The sequence below is a fragment of the Anguilla anguilla genome, chromosome 12 (genome assembly GCF_013347855.1).
Source record: "Anguilla anguilla isolate fAngAng1 chromosome 12, fAngAng1.pri, whole genome shotgun sequence".
Taxonomy (NCBI): Eukaryota; Metazoa; Chordata; class Actinopteri; order Anguilliformes; family Anguillidae; genus Anguilla; species Anguilla anguilla.
Window position 1 is genome coordinate 12,896,190 of NC_049212.1, and position 23,084 is coordinate 12,919,273.

The window sequence follows — 23,084 nt, forward strand, 5'->3', positions numbered from 1 at the left end:
TATATGGTATTATTGACCTAGGACTAAATAAAGCTAGGACAGGCTTGTTCTCTGTCTTTTTAGTTTGTTTTTTGTCCGTAAGGAGCTCTTTTAAAAAAGAAGACCAATGTATGTGGAGTCATGGTATATCTTTTGGTTGTATTAAAAGTTATAATAGTTACAGTGGATGAAAGCAAAATGTCCATGGAGAGAACCTGCACCCCCTATACCCCTTCACACCAACACTAGCCTCAATTCTGTGTCTGTCCGTATCAATGAACTGAGGTCTGCGTCCAAGAGAGACAGTGCAACCTGAAACTCCGTCCCTACGGAACACACTGCTCGCTTTTACGGGGCAGTAGAAAATTGAGAGGTCACATACATCAGAGGATTCTAAAATCTCCATGGGGGAAAGTTGACCTGGGGGGGTGGGGGGGGGGTCTCGGTAATTGAAGCACAAAATTCCCTGATTTCCATGGGAAAAAGTGAGCTTGCCCACGAGATCTAGTTACTTCTGAAGTCTCACAGATCGTCACACACAAATGGCCAACCTACAGCATGAGGCTTACATCAGCAAGTTTCAGCAATCTAATAGAGCTTCTCGTACAATATAATCAGCCATACAACTTTCATTTGGTAAAAGGGGAAGAGTTGTTTATTCTGTTGTTTGGCACCAAGAACCCACTGCTCTGTTTCAATATCAATCACCCCCTGTACTCAGTGGAAGCTCATTCACACAGCAAAATCCTCAGCCTTCACTGAACTCTGAGAAAGTACTTCACATCCCTACTGGACTTACATGGATTATGTTAACAGCTAAATTAACTCTGTTAGAGTTCAGTGAGCACAGAATATTTGTTGCGAAGGGCTGCTGAGTCCTACTCTTTCATGTAAAATGGTTCGGTTGTTTGCGTTTCATGAAAGATCCCTGCCAAGCAGCTCATGTAACAAGGCAAAAACGATTTTTCTTTTTTCTTTGGATCCAGTTGACACACTGTAAATAACTTTTCTTTAAGGCCAAGAGGCTATATAGTAAATAATTGTGTTCAGAGACAGAGAAACAGAGAGAGAGAGAAAGGGAAACAGAGTGGAAAAAGAGAGACAGAGAGAGAACGAGAGAGAGCGCCAGAGACAGAGAGAGAGATAACTAGCAGCTGACACTGAATGACTGAGCCGTTCCCTTAATGCTATGCTACTGCTACCATGTCACATGTCACATAATGGAAGAGTGAAAGGAGAGACAGGTTGAGAGAGAGAGAGAGAGACTTGGAATTGCAGGTTCACTCATTTGCACGTCCAACCGAGAGAGACAGGACTTCAAATGGACAATGAGTGATTGATTTGGTCCCCTCTCCTCACCTGGCACGTCAAGCACACACCTGTTACCGAAGCCCTCCGGGCCCGTTCTGCGGTTAGATTACCTGTCCTTTCATGTGTGTGAGCCCGACTGCGTCAGCTGGCTGACTGCGCACCTACGGTGAGAGGCCCTTATGGGCCTCGCTCTCCCAACGGCGTCGGAAGGAGCGCAACACGATACCTCATAAAACAAACGCGTTAGGGACCAGTTCAAAGCCTGCCGCTCTAGCCACCTGACACAATCTCTCAGCTCTCCAGCGTACAACGGGAGGGCTGAGGCGTGGGACTGACGGCACGAAAACTGTCACGGTTTGAGATAAAGACCGGGGCCCAGATAAAGAGGAGTCACGTGTTTAGAGATAGCGCACCGTGGAGATGCCTCACCTCGCTTCGCTTCCTGCCTGACCCTGCGGAGCCGCGCGATGACAGACTTCCTGTCGTGGAGCAGCTGCTCGGCATCGGGCCCCTGGAGAGGAAGCCGGGTTTGCAGTACGGGATTACGTCTTCGTCTTCAGACGAAAAGCGTAAAAAAGAGAAACGGGGGGGAAAGAGTCACTCAAGAACAGCCCGCAGCTCCGTGCAGGGAGTCTGGATCCGAGCGACAGACTGAACTCGATTATTTCTCGTCTCGGTGACCAATCGCATTTCCCACCTCAGATGGTCTGTGGGACGAGGTGCTGTGTTCTTCTCCTTGTGAATAAACGCATACAGTATGTGTGGAACTACTGTAATTTAGCTTAGCGTGCTGCTGTCTGTATTTGAGTGCATGCACAGCCATTCATGAATGTGCGCATGTAGACGCATGGATGTATGGTGACATGCTTTTGGGTGTGTATGCGACGAAACATTACTTACACAAGTGGGCATGTGTGTGCGATTGTCTGTTATTCTGCACTTGTGTGTGGTTGTGTGAAGATGTGTACACACACAGTGACCTCCATAATGTTTGAGACAAAGACATATTTTTTTATTGATTTAGCTCTGTACTCCACAATTTTAGATTTGCAATCAAACAATTCACGCGTTGTTAAAGCGCAGATTCTCTGCTTTTATTAAAGGGTATTTTTATACATTTACAGTTTCGCCATGTAGAAATTACAGCCCTTTTCATACATAGCGCAACCACTGAAGGGCACCATAATGTTTGGGACATATTAAAGTTACGTAAATGAAAGTAGTCATGTTTAGTAATTTGTTGCGAATCCTTTACGTGCAACGATTGTTCTACAGAGCCAAATCAAGAAAAAACATGTCTTTGTCCCAAACGTTATGAAGGGCACTGCACTGTACCAGTGCAGGTATGTCTGTGTGCAGTGAGAGTGTGTAAAGTGAGAGTGTGTAAAGTTTGCGTTGCACGCGTGTGTGAGCGTGGGCAGGTGTGTAGCGTTAGCGCCGCCAGAGCTCTCACCCTCTTTGTGCCGCTGCGCCTGTCCCTTCCTGTAGGGGGTGCTGTTCTCCCCTCTCCTCTCCATGGACGACAGCGAAGTCCTCTCCCTGTCCAGCGTCGTCTGCCCGCAGTTCAGGACGTCCTCCAGGAGCCGCTCGTCAGCAGGGGGGGGCACCGGGGGAGGGGGCAGGTCTGCGAAGGCCAATACGGATCTTTCATTCTCCTGCAGCACTGCTTGTATATCCACCCATTAGCTTTTATTTGATTTTCGCGGCAGTAACCTGAAGGACTGCTGACTGACTCAAATCTGCAGTTGTGTCCTGTCGCTGACAGTTAAGCTAATGACACAGTCAGGGCTCAACACTGCAATGTTCAGCCTACAGGGACCTGTCTGCTCTTGCGTCTATAGCATTTGTCGACTGCACCATCCAATGGAATAACATTACACACAGCTTCACTTAGCCTTATTCGCGCTGATTCAGAGTGCATCCAAACATGATGTATTAACAGTATTCAAGGTTAGTAAGAGCAACAGGATCACCATAAGAATAAAATAAAAAAAATAATAGCCATGTAGCCAACAGTGCAACCGGAGAGCGCAAAGGCACGTGCTCACCTCCTTGGGTCAGCTGGTCCCGTCGGTACTGGCTGCCCTTGGAGCTCTTCTTTTTGGCCCTGGACTTGTGACCCTGAGGCGTGTGGGGTCCTTCAGACGGGAGGTGGCGGGATCGGCCTGGAGAAGGGGGATGGGGGGGGGGGGGGCACACGGTCAGAGCCTCAGACTTACATATTCAATGTGACTCCTGTTGATGAAATTAGCTCTGACTGCCTGCCCTGCATCAGCCAAGGAGGAGCCGATTGCCTGCTGGTGTCAAATCACCCGCCATGTTTTTTTTTTTGTGTTTTTTTTTTTTACATAATAATAAAAAATGAATAACTACTCATCTAAGCCAAGGGTCGCCAACCCTGAACAGCCACAGTAAAGCAATTTCATTTCGGACCAGATGTGGGGACACCTGGTTTAAGTTTTCACTGATTTTCACATGAGAATTATACATGAAATCTTTTTTGTTGAAAAAACATAAAATTTTTGTGTGAGTTTTAAAACTGCTGGTCATCCGAGAGGATCCCAGGGTAACGTCGGTGACCGCACACGAACGCGAGACTCACCTGGCCCACAGGCGCTCACGTTTTCTATGCTCAGTGACGCCCCCTGGCTGGCGTCCTGGCGATGGCAGGAGTGGAGCGGTGTGCCAGTCTCGGGGGTGCTGCTATTGGTTGACAGGCTGGGGTCGGTTTGGGCGAAGGGGGGGCCGGGGACCCCTTGCACAGTGACAGGTATACAGGGCCCTCTCCTGTTGAACAGAGGCACATAAAGGCTAATCACACATCACACATTGTGTAAATATAAAGACTTAATCCATCACAGCAACAAGTGTGTTTGTGTTTTCCTAACTATTTTTCACACGGTGGAAAAACGTGAGCAATGAAATAAATTGTTTTGAAGCACGATGAGAAGTTAATTAATTAGGCGGGGGGGGGGGGGGGGGGGGCAGAGGCGGGGTGTACCGTGTCAGCTGGGACGTGTCGAGGTGGTGGGGGTGTGGCGTGCCCCCGGGGCCCCGCCCCTCCTCGCGGGGCGAAGGCGTGAGCGTGGCCGTGGACTGGTGGCTGTAGGAGGTGGCGGGGGACGACCCCCCTCCTCGAATCTCCTCCAGGGTGCCGTCGATGAGGTAGGTCCTCTCCGGCAGGGGCGGACACCACTCCTCCTCTCTGTCCGAGGTGTGAGGTAGACAGATGGAGAGAGAGAGAGAGAGAGAGAAAGAAAGAAAGATTGAGAGAGAGACAACTTGCAGTTGAAAATGACATTGAATGACTGAGATGGCCCCTTTATGCTATGCTGCTGTTACCATGTCACATGTCAGAAAATGCAAGTCTGAAAGTCTTTTTTTTTTTCTTTTAAAAAGCCGATTGATTTTTAGAGCTTCTGCATCTGATTGCCTTATTTCATTTCAGTGGCTGATGCATCCATTATAATGTGGTGATAATGATTCCTCAATTTCTTTAAGTCAAAGGGTCATTAATATTGGCAGACGCGCTATTGATTTCCCCCTCGGAGCAGAACTACAGACGTGGCAGCCAGCGGAGCGTCAGATTTAGGGGAGGAACAGAGCGTGTCTGGGACATGGAAATGAGGGATGCCGACAATTGCTGGAAAACACAGCCCACTCAATCCCACACAAGGTGCACGGTGCGTCACGTTGCTTTGCCAATAAAACACAAAAGGAAAATTTGCAGGCCATGTTTTATACGTACACACGCTCCAGAGTCGGGTTCAACTCCATTTAAATTTAGTCAATTCAAGAAATGAAATTCAATTCATCAATTGAAGAATACTCACGCAACATTATTCACTCACTAACTGAATTTCAGCGCATTTTCTGAACTGTGTTTTAAAGCCTGGTTTACCCGTCCAGGATTGTTTAACACGCATACTTCACATGCATATTCAACTGAAATGTAAATTTATACCACATACACATGCATAAGACACAGAACGCTGCAGATGATATACAGAGGAAGACGGGCAAACAGAGAGCCAGATGCCATCCGACAGCAGGGAACGGGCTCATCATGAACCGCAAAAAGCTAAAGGGGAGGCATGACTTTCAGCGCGGTTATCCAAAGTCAATCACCATCTAGAGCCACAATGTCGGCTTGGCGACGGCGAATCAAATTCCTGGCGCCGTCGGCTTAGCATGACAGGCTGCTTAGCAGCAAGTCTCTGCTTCTTATTTTTCTGGACGGGTTCATGGGAGAGCACTGTCCTGACATCATCCAAGGCAGGGGTGCGCAACTCCGGTCCTGGTGGGTAAGTCCGTGCGCTGGTTTTTGTTCCAATCGATTACCTTTCTTTTACTTTTATGACAGCTCTATGAACTAGGATGCACTTGCAGTCTATGGTTGTAGTTGTAGTTATAAATGTCAGATAAAGATAAGATTGAGTTCCATAATATTAATTAAGAGCAGGATTTGGCACAAAATCCTGAAACGGATCGGTTCTTGTTGTGCACCCCTGATCTAATGCCATAAAGACGTACACACGGCAGCACGGGAAACTATGTCCAAGCAGCTCAATCAATTCTAGTTATCTCGACAATGTGAGTAAAATAAGGTGTTAATGGCACCTGATTAAAAAAAAAATTATTGATGGTGGATACTTCTAGGACAGGGATCAGTGGGTGGGGGAAAGAGGGTTTGGATGGTGGTGGTGGGGGGGGGGGGTGTTGTCCGTGCAGTGAAAAATGAAGAAATATGAGAAACAGATATAACTTCCACTGAGACTCAAACGTAGGAACAAAATGCACTGCCTACTGACAGTTACTGACAAACAAAATGTTTGGGCCTGCGTCCCTGAATGAAACAACACACAGGAAGGTGGAAATCCAAGCAAATACATATGTGTTTATACATATATATTTTCTTTGCCTCCACATACAAAAGTAAAATAAAATACATTGTCTTCTGCATTAGGTCACGTTGCTTGTGTGTTTTGGGAGGGGCCCTGGAAGAGAATTTGAGGTGGTCTCTCACCTCATATCGCCCTCGTCCCCCACTTCCTCGCAGCGATAGTCAGTTCCCAGGGGGGCAAGGGGCGGGGTCAGAGCCTCCTCCCAATTCAGCGATGGCGTCTTCACCGCCTTCCCCATCGACTTCTGCTTGGACAGCTTCCCTGCAGCAACAGCAGACACGTGCCATCGGTGAACATTCAGGAAGTGACATCAGAGACCACTCTAGTTCCACATCCAATCAGATGCCTTTCTACCCAGAAACATGCACTGAATTGGGGGAGACCTGCAGTTTTATGAAATGAATATGCATTTGCTCCTTAATTTGTACTGTAGTCACTTTGTATTCATCCAATTACCTATGTCAGTGTCATGTCTGACCAATGGACATAATGTAGGTGTGTAATTACATGAAATGCTGCAATCTTTCTGTATTCTATGTGCTTTGTCATAGTAAGTACGTATGGAAATTCACAAGTGTGATTCCAGTATTGCAAATTGTTATTATTTTTTAATTTTTTAACTATTTAGAAGTTTTTATCTGGACACAACCATCACCCTTACCTTCCGTTGATGAGACCTAGGTTCATCACCTCAACATTTTTATTTTCTCCAGGTTTTTATTTTCTCTCAATATGGAACGCCCAGTTGCTCAGTAAAGCTTATGTTATTACTACCAAGCCAGTTCAGGAAGGTGCAAACTGATACAAGCTGTCCTTCAAAGCAGGCCATACTGCTTCACAAGAGTAATCGTGATCAGACGTGAACAACCCTGGCTATACCGTGACCCTTCCTCAGTGGGCGACCGGCGATCGGGTCGAGCCCGGGCCTTACCGTTCTCGGTCCGGGAGCGGTCCGGCTGGGCGTACTGGACCCCGGACGGGCCGGGCTGGATGGTCCAGCGCTCGCCCTCCATATCGGGGCTGGCGGGTGCCAGGCCGGGGAAGGGCATCCCCGGGGCGCCGGCGTAGGGGGCGGCGTGCTGGGCGTAGGGTGAGCTGAAGGGGTGCACGTCCTCACACGCCGGGTCGATGGTGCTGTAGATGGGGCCCTCCGTAGACCCCTGACTGTACTTCTCCGTTTGACTCAGATAATTGGAGATTCCCACTTCTGAGGGAAAAGTGATGAAATCTTAAGTAATATCAGGTCATATAAGGAGACTCATACCAGGCGTATGAGCATATGGCATAATCATGTGGTGCAGACAAAATTTTCTGCCATTAATACAAATAGCATAGCTTATTCTACTCTTCTTTCCTTCCATAAAACATCAATCATTTGTCTGAGATTTGTCGACATATTTCAGATCAGTAAAGAACTTGAAAAGTGAAATAAAAATACTTTTTTTTTAAGCTTCTCCTCTCTAATTCGGAACGCACAGTCGTACAAAGCTATGCTTGTGATGCAGACTCCCCAGCCAGTGCAGGAGAGTGTAGACAAGTATAGACTCTACACGATCTCCTCTGAACTCATGATGTCACCAGCCGCTTCATCTCCACAATCCAAACTAGCGCACAAAGTCGAAGACATTTTGTGCGTAGCTTCAGTAGCAACCGGGCCGCGGGCTGAACTCTCCCTAACCCCGGGAGACGCCGCCACCGCTTACGATTAGCCCCGCGGGGCTGCCAGCCCCAGCGGGCACCGACACGGCCCGGACTGTGCACCGGGCCGCGGGGCTCGTCCTCCTCGCCCTGGAGCTGCATGAGTCATCCGGCAGCAGCCCGCACTTTCCTTTTATAAGCGCTAGCGCTAGCTGGTTAAAATAGAACGGCGGAAGCGCGGGGGCCGTCTGGAGAGCCTGGGCTGGGCGCGCTAGGTCTGCGCGAGGCGGCGGCAGCCTCTCACCGTTGTAGTATCTCTCGGTAGAGTCGTGCTTGGCGGTGCAGCAGTTCATGGAGTCCTTGCCGCCGTGGACCAGGTTGGTGGTGGGCCAGGAGTCTGCCAGCCAGGGGTAGTTGCCCATGTTGGTGCCCAGGATGCCGGGTCTGGAAGGGAGTGCGTGAGAAAGTGAGAAGGCAATGGCAGATCTCAGCATTTTACTTTTTTAAATGTGCCAGAAAGAGCGGTCCAGCCTTACTCTGTACACATCCATCACACTTACCTTCCGTTGATGAGACCCAGTCCTTCACCCTGAGAAAATCCCACTGCAGAAAAATAAGTAAATCACTGCAAGTCAGCACAGTGCAGCAGAAAGCTCAGTGCTCTGTATCTCTTCTCTTCATAGCCTTTAAAGAGGTCAGGGCATCATGTGACCGCACTGCTTCGCCAGCTCTGCACAGCGGCCATAAGTCCCAGCATGCAGTAGGTAAGGAATGCACAGCATATAGACTTATTTAAGGGGTTCTGTACCTGCAGGGGAGTACTTATAGGGTGTTCAGTTTGTAACTGTGTTGAGTGGCTTTTAGGGGACCGGAAGGGGTGTTGGTAAGGGACGTACAGCATACACCCTCCCTGAGGATTTTTGGGGGGTACCTGCAGGGGTGTAGGCGAAGGAGGCGGTGTAGTGGCTCAGCTCCTTCCTCTTCTTGCGGCGGCAGTAGATCCACACGCTGAAGCCCATGAGGATTACCCAGCATGCCCCGCCGATGCCGGCGATGAAGGCCGGCTGCTTCACCACGCCCGAGATCTGCTCCGCCAGGCTGACGCTGTCCTCGGGCGCGGCGGGCGGGGCCGGCTGCTCCGCGGGGGGCGCTGAGGGGAACGGAGACCCCGGGGTCACGTCTGGCAACCCGGCTATTCACCCCACTCACAGACCAGAGGGGGCGCTAGAGCTAACAACACACTAATCTACACTGTATTTCCAACAGTACGTGGTCACCTGAACATCACACCCATACGTGCTTTTGCTCATTCCAAAACCACCAAACTTTACAGTTGACACTATTCGGGCCAGTACAGTTGGCGCTATGCATTTCGCCAACTGCCAGATAGTGAAGTGCGATTATTGCTAGCACCTGCTAGCAATGGGCGTTGCTGAAACAGCCAAAACCACTCATTAGAAGGGGCGTCCACATACTTTTGGAAATGTAGCGTATTGTATTAGAGTCTCTGTTCGGTCCAAACACAATGTGCTTCGTCCTCACCTTTCAGCAATGATGGTACATCACTTTCCTTCAACAGACGCTCATACGGAATAATGTACAAGGGAGGTACATAAACGCATTTGCATAGGTCAATAAGAGCAGCTACACTGAGCGATAATGAGCACTCTTGTAGTCAGCAACAATATAATGAGAAGCGCTAGAATCAACTATGCTGATGAACAAATACGTGACATAAATAATTAATCGCTCTAGCCTCCTTTCCCCTTCTTCTCTTTAAAGTAAATCTTTCGGCTGTCTTCAAAAAGAATTAGAAGTTCTAAACGATTTAACATTCGCTTAAATGTATTAATCAGAGTGCAAAGCGTTCCAGAGAAAAGGCAACGCCGTAATTTGGGTCGCACCTCCAGACTAGAAAAGTTTTCACTGTTAAGTGAACTCCAACGGGGTTCACGTGAGTCTGGAGGGGATTAAATCCATGGGGATTAAAGGCAGTCCATCAGGATTAAATGTACGGAGATGCTTAGCGTAGATTGGGTGATCGATGGAGGCGGGACTTACGTATGAGGACCGCGATTGGCTGACTGCGAGCGCCGACGCCGGCGCCGGTCACGGCCGCCACCTCCACCTGGTACAGGACGGAGGGCTGCAGCCCGCTCAGGGTGGCGGACGACGCCATCCCGCCAACCGTCTGGTTTATGGCCTGCGTGTCGTTTCCCAAGCACCAGATCTGAGGAGGGAGACGGAGTGAGACGGAGTGAGACGGAGGGAGACGGAGTGAGACTCGTTCCAGGGCAGCTGTGTTACGGAGGACGTGTTTTACTCCGTCCGCTACGGTGTCAGTTATGGTATTAGTAGCTATGCAGTTCTGATAATAATGGTATTAGTAGTTATGCAGTTATGATAATAATGGTATTAGTAGCTATGCAGTTATGATAATAATGGTATTAGTAGCTATGCAGTTATGATAATAATGGTATTAGTAGTTATGCAGTTCTGATAATAATGGTATTAGTAGTTATGCAGTTATGATAATAATGGTATTAGTAGTTATGCAGTTCTGATAATAATGGTATTTAGTTCACTTAGCTGAGGACCTTTGACCTTTGATATTTTGTTGTGCACTGCAATTGGTAAGGACCACGTCTGGAAACCTTTAGTAGACCTACAGCCACAGCATCTCTCCCTGTACTCCTGGATTACTTTAGCATCTCACCCTGTACTCCTGGATTACTTTAGCATCTCACCCTGTACTCCTGGATTACTTTAGCATCTCACCCTGTACTCCTGGATTACTTCAGCATCTCACCCTGTACTCCTGGATTACTTCAGCATCTCACCCTGTACTCCTGGATTACTTCAGCATCTCACCCTGTACTCCTGGATTACTTCAGCATCTCACCCTGTACTCCTGGATTACTTTAGCTTCTCACCCTGTACTCCTGGATTACTTTAGCATCTCTGCTGTACTCCTGGACTACTTTAGCATCTCACCCTGTACTCCTGGATTACTTTAGCATCTCACCCTGTACTCCTGGATTAATCCATTCTGCGCCTCGGCAGGGGGGGGCTCCCAGGACACGCTGACGCTGGAGACGTTGCCCTGCTGGACCGTCTTCACTGTTACCGCTTGCGGGGGGGCACTAGGGACTGGGAGGGGACGAATAAAGGATACTTTGTGATTAAAAACCGATAAATGCAAAAAATACATATATGCATATACACAGACACACACACAGGCACAGACACACACACACACACACACACACACACCCACACACACATATACACACACACATACAAGCACACACACACACACATAATTTTCTACTGCAATTTTTTGTCACTATATTGATAACCCAAACCTTTCTGAGGCTAAGGATTCAAGCGCATTGAATCAGCCTTCATCGGCATAATGGGGCAGTATTTCATTACTTCAGTTTCCAGCTTTTAGTGCCGGCTGCCAAGTGCTGATCTTTCACTGAGGCAGTTACAATTCATTATCATCCGAAATAACATCGACGCGCATTTTCACATCAAAATAAAGCAGCGACACCAAAAGGCAGCTAAGAACGAGTTGTAACAGACTTTTTGTTGGAGCTCTGTCACCGAGATAAGTAAGTTATAGTAAGACAGGTGACGATAATGAAAGTACAGAGAGTAATGGTTCACGGTGCACAATTGTGCTGTTTATTATTCTCAAGCAATCAATGCAGGTTAGGCACCGTTAGATAACTTGAACAGGAATAAGAGAGCGACAAAATGGTGAATACCCCCATATATGCAGTGTGGCGCGTCATCAAAACTCCGCCCCACCCACAAGTTTTACCACAGATATACTGTAGTTCCTAATACAGCTCATCACAGAGTCGCGGTTAGCTCGCGGCCCGCCGGCTCACGGGCAGCGGAGAGGACAGGGCGGGGCTCGGCGCGGGGGCGGGGGGCGGGGTCTCACCCTCCTCCGGCGTGCGGACCAGCAGCAGCGGGCTGTCCAATCCCTGCAGCTCGTTGAAGTAGGGGCGGATCTTGATCTCGTACTCGGTGCCCTTGCGCAGGCTGGACAGGACGGCGCTGCGCTCGGGAGCGGCCTTGGCGTCCTGAACCAGCCAGGCCCCGCCCGAGGGCCGGTACAGGACCCGGTAACCCTGGATGTACTGGGACTGCCGGTCCACCTGAGAGATAAAACGACCCGGGCCAATCAAACTGCATGCACGGGTCACCTGGCTTATCCTCCTTCATATACATCACTGTGAGGGGCTTCTCTTCTACAGGTACTGTTACAGGTAGATGTTACATTGAAGTGACTCAGGCCCCCACCCAGCAAATGATTTTCAGTGGCAGCAGTGTAGTATAATGGGTAAGGTCTTGTAACCTAAAGGTTGTAGGTTCGATTCCCCAGTAGAACACTGCCATTGTACCATTGACCAAGGTACTTAATCTGCATTGCTTCAGTATACATCCAGCTGCGTAAATGGATGCAATGTAAATGCTGTTTAAAAGTTGTGTAAGTCGCGTAGGCTAAATGCCTGTAATGTAATGTAATATCCCTAGACAAGAAAATAGCTTCATATTTATTTTATTTTCATTTTGTCCAAATGTCCTTATATGGGACATATGTAAATGATTATTCATAATTATTACAGTATTAAAAGAACAGGCGACAGAGCAGCTGAATAAAAACAGCACATGGCGCTTTCATATGCCTGGCCTGCTCTCCTGTACTCACTGTCCAGGAGATCTTGACGCTGGTGGCAGACAGGACCACGGACTTCTGCAGCTGGACCGCCACCTCCCCCAGCTCCCTTTGCACCTGCCTGTGGTCCACGCCTTGTCCTGTGGGGCTCACATCTGGGGAGGCACAACCAACATTGGGCACAACAGCACTGCATCTGAATAACATCCCAACTCACACCCCTCACAACACCACTACACCTGATTAACACACAACTAACACCCATCACAACAGCACTACAACTGATTAACAAACAACTCACACCCATCACAACAGCACTACATTTGAATAAAACACAACTCACACCAGTCACAACAGTACCACAGTACCACAACCACAACCATTAAGCAAACCACTTACAGCAGACTCAACAGAACTACAACTAAACAGCTAACAGCTCACACCTGTCACCACAGCACTACATCTCACAACCCAACTGACAACAGGATTACATTTGAACAACACCTTTCACACACATTAGAACAGAACTACAATCGTGGAACACACACACCCAGTCACATCAGCACAGTATTCGAGTGGCACACAACTCACTACCATCACAATAGCACACCACCGGAATGGCACACAACATTCAGAAAAACAATGGCTCTGACGAACCAACGACATCTGCCAATCAGAGAACGTCTTGCATCTGAGCAACACACAGCAGCCCAAAGATGGGGGACACCTCCATACACAAAGGACACAGTTCACAGTCAGAGCGATTGTGCTCAGACCTGGCTATACAAACCTTGAGTGCGGACGGGCTCAGAGATGGGGCTGGGGTCACTCAGGCCGTAGGCATTGACCGCTCTCACAATGAACAGGTAGACAGTGTTGGGGAAGAGGCCACTGACCGTGTGCTTCTCCACCCTGACCAGGTCAGCCACAGTCTGCCAGGTGCTACCTGCTGATTGGCTGGAACAAGAGTGTCGAAAGCACTGTTAGCCAATGTATCCCTGATCAGGCATGATCTCATTAAAGGGAAAGAACACCCACACAAAACGGCACACACACACGCACATAGGCACACGCACACACACGCACACACACAATCTTAAAACTAGTCTCAGTAACTGAGCATCTTTTTTAAGGACAGACAGAATATTTTACAGTAGTTCTTTTTTTTTTTTTTCTTGTTATCTCATCGTCAGAGAGGAACAGAGCAGCATGCAACCTGAGTACATGTCTTTGTTTTCATACCGAACAACAGTCGGCAGAAGAGAAAAACCACACAAAAATACATTTTTAAAAAATCAACAGCTGAAGTCTAGACAGCTGCAGCATATTGAAAGTTAGTTTGGATGTCTGTTGGTTTTTTGAACATTTTTTGTCTGACACTAGGAAACAAGGCTGCAGCCATTCAGCAATACTTTGTTTCTGTAATTAAATGTTTGTGTTCAGTGAGGTCTTGGAGCAGCAAGGCGTCTTGCTGGTTTCCTGACGGTGTCTTACAGATGCCGGCAATAACAAGCCTATTTTTATCCATCACAAATCAGGCAACGGGACCCAACCCACAGCTATAAAGGAACGAGTTGGCTGCACAGCTGAATTGCAAAAACATTAAGCACTATTTAATCTCATTCCAACCGAGTGCAAAAGGCAATCAGTTGTATAATATGCAGGGTTTTTTTTTTCTTTCCCATGAATAATTTTGGATTGTAAACAAACTTAAGGCTAGCCTAAAAGCAAATGAGTGTTTCTTGCATTAAGCAGGGAAATATTCACTGCCTCTCGCCCTGCCGTCCTTGTTTTGTTTCTAAGGTCCGCCGTCGTTTCGCACACACTTTCATGTTACTTTATATTCCTCTGGCTGTGAGTCGCGAGTGACTTTTACAGCCGACCTGCGCAATTAAGCCGGGGCAATAAATGTTGCGTGCATCGTAAATATCCCTATCGCGAACCCCCAAACGCCAGCAAATAAATCCAAGGTCACTTTCTCCATCAACTAAGAGGAAATTCTCTCTCTATTTCCCGACCACGTGTCTCCAAAAATGAAATAAAAACATGCGCGAGTCACCTCCGCCAAGCAGAAAACGCAGCGCAATAAATTGGATCTTTCTCATAACAAGGTGTCAGACTCTCGCTAAATAACGACCTGCACCGCTGGTTACCCCGTAAAAACGACACAGCCCCCCGACATCCTCGTCTTCCTCGGCTCTTTGGGCAGGGAAATGTTGTTGTGGAAATATTATTAAGCCCCCGGCTCGCTATAAAGAATCAATTTTGGGGAATCGGCATGATGCTAACTCCTCCCCAGGGGGCGCGAGCATTGAGAATGTTTTCTATCTACAACAGCCCGAGGACTCTGTCTGCGTAGACCGCATTTGAATTCATTACCTTTTTCACGGTTGCACCCTCCCTGCTGCGTACAAGCTGGTCTCAAAGAACCGCAGTTGTTAAAATTGTTCTTTCCCACAAGCAGAGGTTACACCTGCACTGCTAAGTCCTTATTTGAATGTGACAGTCAATATATGCATGGCCCCGTCAGTCAAGCCTGACCACCAGTGGTGAAAACTGACAATTTTATTTCATATAAATAAAAAATGAAAATGCCTGGTTCTGGTGCACTGCCAGAGAGCGTTAGACAAGTGTCAAGTAAGGTGTCTGGGGTTACAACCCAGTGTGTGTCTGCGTCCGTGTGTGTATGAGCGAGAATATGTGTGTGCTTGAGAGGGAAAGCAATAGAGAGCCAGATAAGGTGTATGCACATGAGAGAATGTCTGTCTCAGCACCAGGACCAACAGAAGACATATATCATCCATACGGTGGCATTTTAACAGGGTGAAGTTAGGGATTAATTGACTTAAGCCTCCAATTTAAAATAAATTTCAAGGGAACACTGTGGGCCGCAATTAAAAACACATTCTGGCGTGGTTGCAAAATCAATACCTCGGCCAACTGTTACTTTACATTCTCATTTGTCTTCCCCAGCACGTGTAATTTATGGGTGCGCTGTCATCACAAGAACATAACCTATTCCCATGGGGCCTAACCTAGACCAATGAGCCAAGATCCACGCTTGCCACTTGACTATAGAGAACCAAACAAATCACAAAGTGTTGACTTCTGAAACCCCGCATTTGTTTCTGTCTTACCATAGACCATCAAGGAAAGCAAATGCAAATGATGCAGTACACTGTTCTAGGCTATAAAGCATGCCTAGTTACATCTCCAAGAGGAAGGCTTTGGTCACAGGCCTGAGAGGTACATATCTAATGCTGAAAAGGGGCGTGGCTCAAGAGGGCAGTACCTGAAGGCCTCGATGATGTAGGAAGTGACTGCGGCCCCGCCCTCGTGGGCGTTGGGTTGCCATGTCAACGTGACGCTGTTGAGGGTCACGTCCGTCACTATGGGCTTGTGGGGGGGTCCGGGGAGCTGGAGCGGTACAGAGGCCAGGGCGACGGTGGGGGTTCCGCTTTCTGCAGCAGACACAAGGGGGCGAAGCAGCAATAAAGAGCACCGCCCAAAATGCCTGTCACATGACCTGGTCTTTGAATTAAACAGCAGATGCACTGAAGACTGCATATTAATTGAAAATATATGTTCAACAGGACTCTTGAAACTGAAAAACGATGGGCAGGTTACTTTATATATATAATTCAATATTTACTTTTATATGTAATTAATATAAGATATTCTGAAAAAAAATCTTTCAATGAAAATGTGTAGTTACAAATTCACAAGCTCTTTTTTGGAGCAAACACATCAAATTCAGTCACATTCAACCATAAGCTATTCCCTGGCATTTATACTTCCATAAACCTTAAATGGGCTCTTTAATCACTGAACGGAGACAGGTCCAACGAGGCCGTCCGCACCGGCCCGTGAATTTGGGCTACGCCTGTTACCCAGGATGCAGCGCCTGTAAGTACCTCTGACTGTCACTGTTCCACTCCAGCTGGACTCCCCACTGGAACTGGAGGCAATGCAAGTATACACCCCTGAGTCCGTTTCCTAAGCAACAGAAAACGGCACATCAATCACTCCAGGACAGATACAGAGGAGTCAAAGCAAGACGAGCATGTTACACACAGAATATCTATTATCAAGCTGCCTAGTTTGCTTATCTCTTTTGCATTCTTTGAGCGGATGAAGTAGGATGCACTGTGACATTAATTTATCAGTCGATCCCTCCTTTGGAAGTTATAATAGTAATTCATATTCTTATTTGTGAGTGCTTTTCCTGCTCTGTAGAATACAGAGATGCAGACCATGCAAATCACATAAAAAGGGGGGAAACAACTAAAGCAAAACAGTAATAACAAAAGCAAATCAATAAATACATGATTCATGTGGGGCAGGAGAGAGAAATCAGATCACTGCGAACAGATAGAGTATAAAACAAATCAACTGTGTTATAAGCATTCCTATGGTACTGTAGATTTTTAACTGGGTTATTTTGATCAATGTTGTGATAGAATTTATTATTTTTACAACCAGCAAGCAGCTGACCACCATCTGCTGATACTGTAGTTTAACCCTCCGGGGTATTTGCAATATTTTCCATTTTTATTCTCCATGCACACTGCCATATGAATGCACTGAAACAATGGGAGAAGGCTTGCATACAGGTTAAATTATATGTGCACTGCAATCCAACAGCCTTGGCTGTCTTATTTAGCTGGGGAATTTGCAGAAACAGAGGTCTGCAAGAAAAAAGATGTAGGAATAGGGCCAATTAAATTTTTATTTCACAATGGTGTCTGTAGTCGCCAACAGCAGCGGAGCATGCTGGGATTACCGGTGGCAGAGCTGGAATGGGTTTAACAGCTCCTGGGTGTGGCCCGTAGGTTTCAGAAATACACACAGAGGTTCAACAAACTTGTTTTTTTCCCTTCAGCTTTTCTCTGTGCAAGAAGCACACTTTAATTTACAATCTGTGGTGACCTTGGACAGTTTTCCCTCTTTCATCTTGATGTTTTAGAACCACCAACACAGCTAGGATTCATTTCGCAGAGCAGTAAACATTTTGTTAACCCCGAAACAGCTTAGAACGGATGTCTTGCACTCGGCACAGATAAAATAATGAAAATTCCGGTGTGACAGCACCCCCCCGTTGAAGATATTTTGTGGGTTAACGCACTGCCTCACTGTGAATACAAACAAGCCGTTCTGTTGAAAACGGCTGTATAAAGAAAAGGGTTTTTTAAGAAACTAAATTCAAGGGGATAACACACATTCCCCAATTCCCTGCTCAAAATTACTCGAGACCACTGACAGGCCAATCCAATCTCTGGGTTTGGCAGAGGAACCTGATTGGTGGGCTGGCCGCACGAGCATGCTCGGCGGGGTAAACTGGTGGGCACCTGTGCATTAATCACGCCTGGCAGCGCTGGGGAGGGGGAGCTGGCAGCAAGATAAATATCTCGTCCTTTTTTTAGTTCTGGTCGATTTTTTTCCCCGTGTTTTCTGCTCTCCCTCTCACATCCCCTTGCTGCGATGCACCAAACAGATTCATCGCTAGCTCCGCTCAGAGGGCGCTAGCGTCGCATTGCTCATGCGAAATGCTGGCTCGCGCGCTCTCTGTCCAAAACTACAGCCCTCTGTCGTGTAGCGGCGGGAACCCGAGGGGTGCGGGGATGAGCTGCGGCAGGGACGGGCCGGGGGGAAACCGGGCGGAGTCTCTGAAACTGCACCCTCAGAGAGTTCTCTTTTTAATGGGGCTGAGCGGAGTGAGGGAATCAGAGGGAAACGCATCGGGAAAAACCACGCTTAAAACGATCGTCTCTTGGGCGCACGCGCAGGTGGCGAAATAAGTTTAGCCCGTTCGGCTCACAGGCTACGGTTCGGCGTTCGATCGCGGTTGAACAGCGGATTGGGAGGGGGCCGGGCGGAGGCGGGGGGTTGGGGGGCGGTAGAGGGTGGAGGTGGGGGTTTTTGGCGAAGGGCTGAAATTAATGGGTTGAATACGACAGGCGCGGAGAGAGCAGATTACCGCGCGGCCGTTGCCGAGGAGAGCACTTGCCAACACTCCCCGCTCGCTCTCGCTCTCTCTCTCTCTCTCGCTCTCTCTCAGTCGCCGCGCCGAAGGGAATTTAATTAAAGTCTCCGGGACGGTTAATCATCCCCGGTCGTAAAAGACGAACGCGTCCGCCTCTCACCGTCACAGCGCCGCGACCTCAGGTGAGGCCCGGTTGACAAAAAGGGCCAACGGAGCAGAGTTTCATTAAAGCGACACTCGTTAGCATTGACAACCACGCTCCCTCCTGGGGATTTTAATTGTGTGTCATTTTACACGCTTCACTGCATTTTGCTAGCCTGAATTTGAATAATTGAACAAACTATAAAAGTATCTGGTATCATTACTTGTCTGTCAGTGGGCCCATTGCAGTATTTTTTGACCCTGTTATGAAGCAGGGCATTCAGATTTTTAAACAGTAATTTGGCTGCAGTACACAGTGAGTGCATCAACTCGTATGTCCAAAAAAGTAATGGGGAAATTGTGAAGTTGGGGCGAGCAAAGAAGGATCATGCACTCTCCCAATAAAATACAGAACTCAGTACACTAGTGTAACATGGACAAATTGAAATTCTTTAGAACTATTTCCGACAATAAACCAAATGGCATTTCCATAAAAAAGAAACATCGCTAAGCTCTCGATTCTACCTGCAGGACTGCGATCTGTAACGTTCCATTTTCCATTAGGCTGATGCGAGCATCATTCCCAAGAATCCTCTGGCCATCCTTCTCCCATTGGATGCTGGGTGAAGGGTTGCCCATCACATGACACTGAAGCTGTGCAGTGGCCCCCTGGGCTAGCGTCTGATTGGCTGGCCCCTGACGGATGATTGGGGGGATCCGGTCTGAAGGTGCTGAAGAACAGAAGATATTTGACATGAGAAAGTGGTTTGTGGCTTTGGTATCTGTACCGCGAGGGCTGGGGGTGTTACCTCAGACTGAGGAACGAATACTAAAGGACAGAAAACTAGCTGGTTTAGGAGAATACCTGAGTATGTAACAACAATTTTACAAACTATATGCATCAGAAAGAGAGACGAAAATGAACGGCTGAAAAGCAAGACCAAAAACCTACAGCTTTTTTTTTTTTTTTTTATATGTTAATTTGCCGACAATTGCGGAGAAGCAGCGTGTTGAAATGCCTGCAACGTAAATGACTAGCCTGCTAGCTCTCAGTCTCGGCTGATTTCCCTGCTAATCGATAGCAAGGAGCACTCTCAAGGCATGGCCAACCGGTGGAGTTTGTGGAGACTGAAGACAATGGCTAATGATTAGCCTTGAGTGAGAAGGCAATTGCGGGGAAGAGGAGATGGGGGCTTAATTGATTACTCAAATACACAGTGACGCTTCAGAAGGGCTTAAAAGAAACATAAATGTGCCAGAAATGGCCTTGTTTTAATTAGCTCTATTCCCCCACTGTGTTATTTATCCAACTGGCACCATTTTAATGAGCCACTTTTGTTGGCTGGTCCATGCACACCATCCCCTGCATGCGATGCGGCTATACATTCAATTCAACGTTTAAGAAGTCTTTGAGCTCGTCTCCCAAGCAGCGAGCCATAACAGAGAGAGAGAGAGAACGGTTTAAATTCTCAGCGCGTTATGAATAATTCATGGGTATTGAAACCCGGTCCCTCTATTTACCTCAGTACGGAAAAGAGAAAAACATTAATAAATAACTTGCTTTGCCACCTGAAATGTCAGCGAGAGTCACATAAACTGGGAATGTTTCAGAAAATGACTCATTACACGTTACATTTTACAGAATATAAACCGCTAATTTGTGCATTTGTAACATATTATTAGCAGGTGGCAAGCAATTAAAAGTCTCCCGGTCTTTTCAAGTTCGGAACTGAACCATTGTGAAGCACACTGCAATCTGGCATTTTTACACGGTTGATAATCAAAAATGACCCAAAATCGTGTGAACCAGACAAAAGACAGGACCACACAAACATCTATGTGTAAGCATTGCAGCCCACGTACTCTTGCGTAAAACTACATCCCATAATTTCTCCCTTCTTTCTGAATTCATCCGACAGGCCATGCACAAGATCACCCCCTGGGTGATGTCAGTTTGATGTCATAATAGCCAAAGGCAGGGAGAGACACAAGTATGACAAGTTCGCCTGCGTGCTTTAAAATATCAGTGTAATTCTAAAAAAATATAAAATTGTTTTCTGAATTTACCAAGCATGGACGCAACTCATAAATAGCTTGATATATCCAGGCTTGCATTGCCTACCCAAACTCTTTGCCCGTTCTTTTTTTAACATTTTAAAATAGACGTGTGGATTACGGAAGTTATTTCTGGTTGAGTTCTGTCGGCAGAACAATGTGGCAAGGCAGAAAATGGTCAGGCGAAGTTACACGTTCCACTGATGATTTTTTCCATAGTTTTCAACATGTTTAACAAGGGTATGGATTAGAAGAAGATACCAATGAGATGTTCAAGAGCAGGTTTGTCACAGTAATAGATTTTCTGTCTCTTAGGCAGTTGGGAAAATGTAAAATCTATTATCGTCGTCAAATATTTTCAAATGCTTATCTGAAATTCCTCTTCAGAGAAATTGAAATCTCATGCAGTTCAATCAGTCTTTTTCACTAGCTTGCTCTGTTAAAATAGTAAATTCCATGTACAACTATTAAGCATCGTGCATTATTTTGAAAGCTCACAGTAGCCAATGAGTGCATAAATGCTATAAGGTAGCAGATGCATAAACAGTTTATCTCATTATCGGAGACATGAGAGGGAGGGGCCATATGGTTGGAATTCTAACTCTGTCCTTTTTGATTATGTCTCTCCAGTTGCCTGCAGTGCGTTCATTTGAGCCTGAGAAATTCTAATTTAGGAGGTTATGGAATGCTAATTTTGAATCTAATGTGTTATTCCCCCTCTTCTTCCACCTCTTCTTCTTTCCTTTTGAAATTCTCCTCTTGTGAATTGGAAGCCAGAAAAAAGTCAGCTCACTGCAAGCATTCTGACCTTTGTATCAATAATAATAATACACGCCAATATGAACCTTACCCAAGAGAAGCCGGGTTGTTTGTACATGCCTGTTTTTTCACTAGTACATATAGAAAGAGCTGTATTACATTTGTTTGGTCTGATTGAAGAAATCTGCTGTAAATATATGTTGCTTTTCATCCATAGGGGTGATGCAGAATATCTATGAAAGGAATGGTAGTTTTTCATTAGTTTCTGCACAGATAATGAACTTACCCCTCACCATCTAGCACCTCACCTCCCATTGGTCCCTCATTTACTCTTCACCATCCCACCCCACACCACTCTACCCTACCATTCCCCACCGCACCCTAACTACCCCTTAAACCCCACCCTCCCCACCCCAACCCCGCTCACCATCCTCCACCTCCAGGAGGGCTTTGGTCAGGATGCTCCCAGCCACGCTGATGGCCTGGCAGATGTAGTACCCAGAATCCTCGGCGTGGACGTCGCTGATGGTGAGCTCACCGCTCAGGGAGACGGAGAAGCGGCCGGACTGCGAGGGGGGCTGACTGGGGAACAGCAGGACCTGCGGGACCAAGAGGAGAGACAGGGCTCCAGCTCCGATTGGCACACGGATAGTCACTGAACCAATCAGAACGGGAGAGTGAAAGCACTGCACCCATTACAGTCTCACTGTCACGGACAGGGGCATCCGCTCATATGCAAATGCTTACCAAATGTAAGGGACTCCATCTTGAATGAGTGAAATAAATAAGCAAGTATAACTTGGTGAAATGATGTAACTAAATATTTTGCTTTGTTTAGCCTATTCTCTTCGCATGTGGAAACTATTGTCAAAAAGGTTCCACTTCCCTGTAGGTAACTGTTTACAATGTCTTCAAAACCTCTTTAGTGAAGCTGGGTAACCCACTGATGTACAGGAAGAGAACATTTCTTCAACCTCTTTCAGGCAACTTTTTTGGGGTGCTGTTAGTAACTTGTACAGCAATCCTGTACACCAGGAATGCGTTCAAACCTGAATACCATATTTGGAAATGCACAGGTAATGCCTTCTTTTCCATCAGATTTCTTTTCTTTCTGAAGCTGACCAATAATATGCGGGGGAACAGAATCTCCCTCTCCATCCCGGTCGACAGCTCACGAGCCCCCTCGTTCCAAATACAGACATAGATCATTTCTGTCCGCTGAACAGGTAGAGATACAGTTACGGCTGTCTCTGCACACCTTTGCTCCCTGCTATAGGGGTCCAGGTGGGAGATGTGGATGGAGACAGAGGCACCAGCCTCGGGGTGGCATTTAAACACAATGCGAGCTGATGCACTGACAGCCTCTGCATTGTTACAGCTGTCAGGCGGAGCTGGGCCGTGGGGCGAGGGCTGGGATGAGGTACAGGGGGTGGAGAGGGGTTGGGTGGGTGTACACTGTCCAAAAGAGCTCCTTCAAAAAGGCTAAGAAATGAATAACTGGAGGGTGAATACCCCAAAAGATAACCGAAACCCCCCCCCCCCCCCCCCCCCCCACACACACACACACACACACACATGCACGAAATACAAGGACGATGAAATGGTGTCAAGTCCCTTTTGT

The 23,084-nt window shown here is 47.2% G+C and overlaps 1 protein-coding gene across 2 annotated transcripts in view; it reads right to left on the reverse strand.

Moving 5' to 3' along the window:
• LOC118208890 (roundabout homolog 2-like) overlaps positions 1-23,084 on the reverse strand; it is a 73,966-nt gene that overhangs the window by 1,140 nt on the left and 49,742 nt on the right. For both annotated transcript variants that reach the window (XM_035383855.1, XM_035383856.1), the window contains 19 exons: positions 21,891-22,062; positions 19,175-19,380; positions 16,440-16,521; positions 15,818-15,986; positions 13,316-13,482; positions 12,559-12,680; positions 11,788-12,004; positions 10,858-10,982; positions 9,894-10,062; positions 8,764-8,982; positions 8,393-8,435; positions 8,137-8,276; positions 7,126-7,401; positions 6,317-6,455; positions 4,292-4,495; positions 3,893-4,077; positions 3,339-3,455; positions 2,744-2,914; positions 1,720-1,844 (listed from right to left, as the gene is read on the reverse strand). In XM_035383855.1, coding sequence (XP_035239746.1) covers positions 1,720-1,844; positions 2,744-2,914; positions 3,339-3,455; positions 3,893-4,077; positions 4,292-4,495; positions 6,317-6,455; positions 7,126-7,401; positions 8,137-8,276; positions 8,393-8,435; positions 8,764-8,982; positions 9,894-10,062; positions 10,858-10,982; positions 11,788-12,004; positions 12,559-12,680; positions 13,316-13,482; positions 15,818-15,986; positions 16,440-16,521; positions 19,175-19,380; positions 21,891-22,062 — 3,048 coding nt within the window. The remainder of the gene's footprint in view (positions 1-1,719; positions 1,845-2,743; positions 2,915-3,338; positions 3,456-3,892; positions 4,078-4,291; positions 4,496-6,316; positions 6,456-7,125; positions 7,402-8,136; positions 8,277-8,392; positions 8,436-8,763; positions 8,983-9,893; positions 10,063-10,857; positions 10,983-11,787; positions 12,005-12,558; positions 12,681-13,315; positions 13,483-15,817; positions 15,987-16,439; positions 16,522-19,174; positions 19,381-21,890; positions 22,063-23,084) is intronic.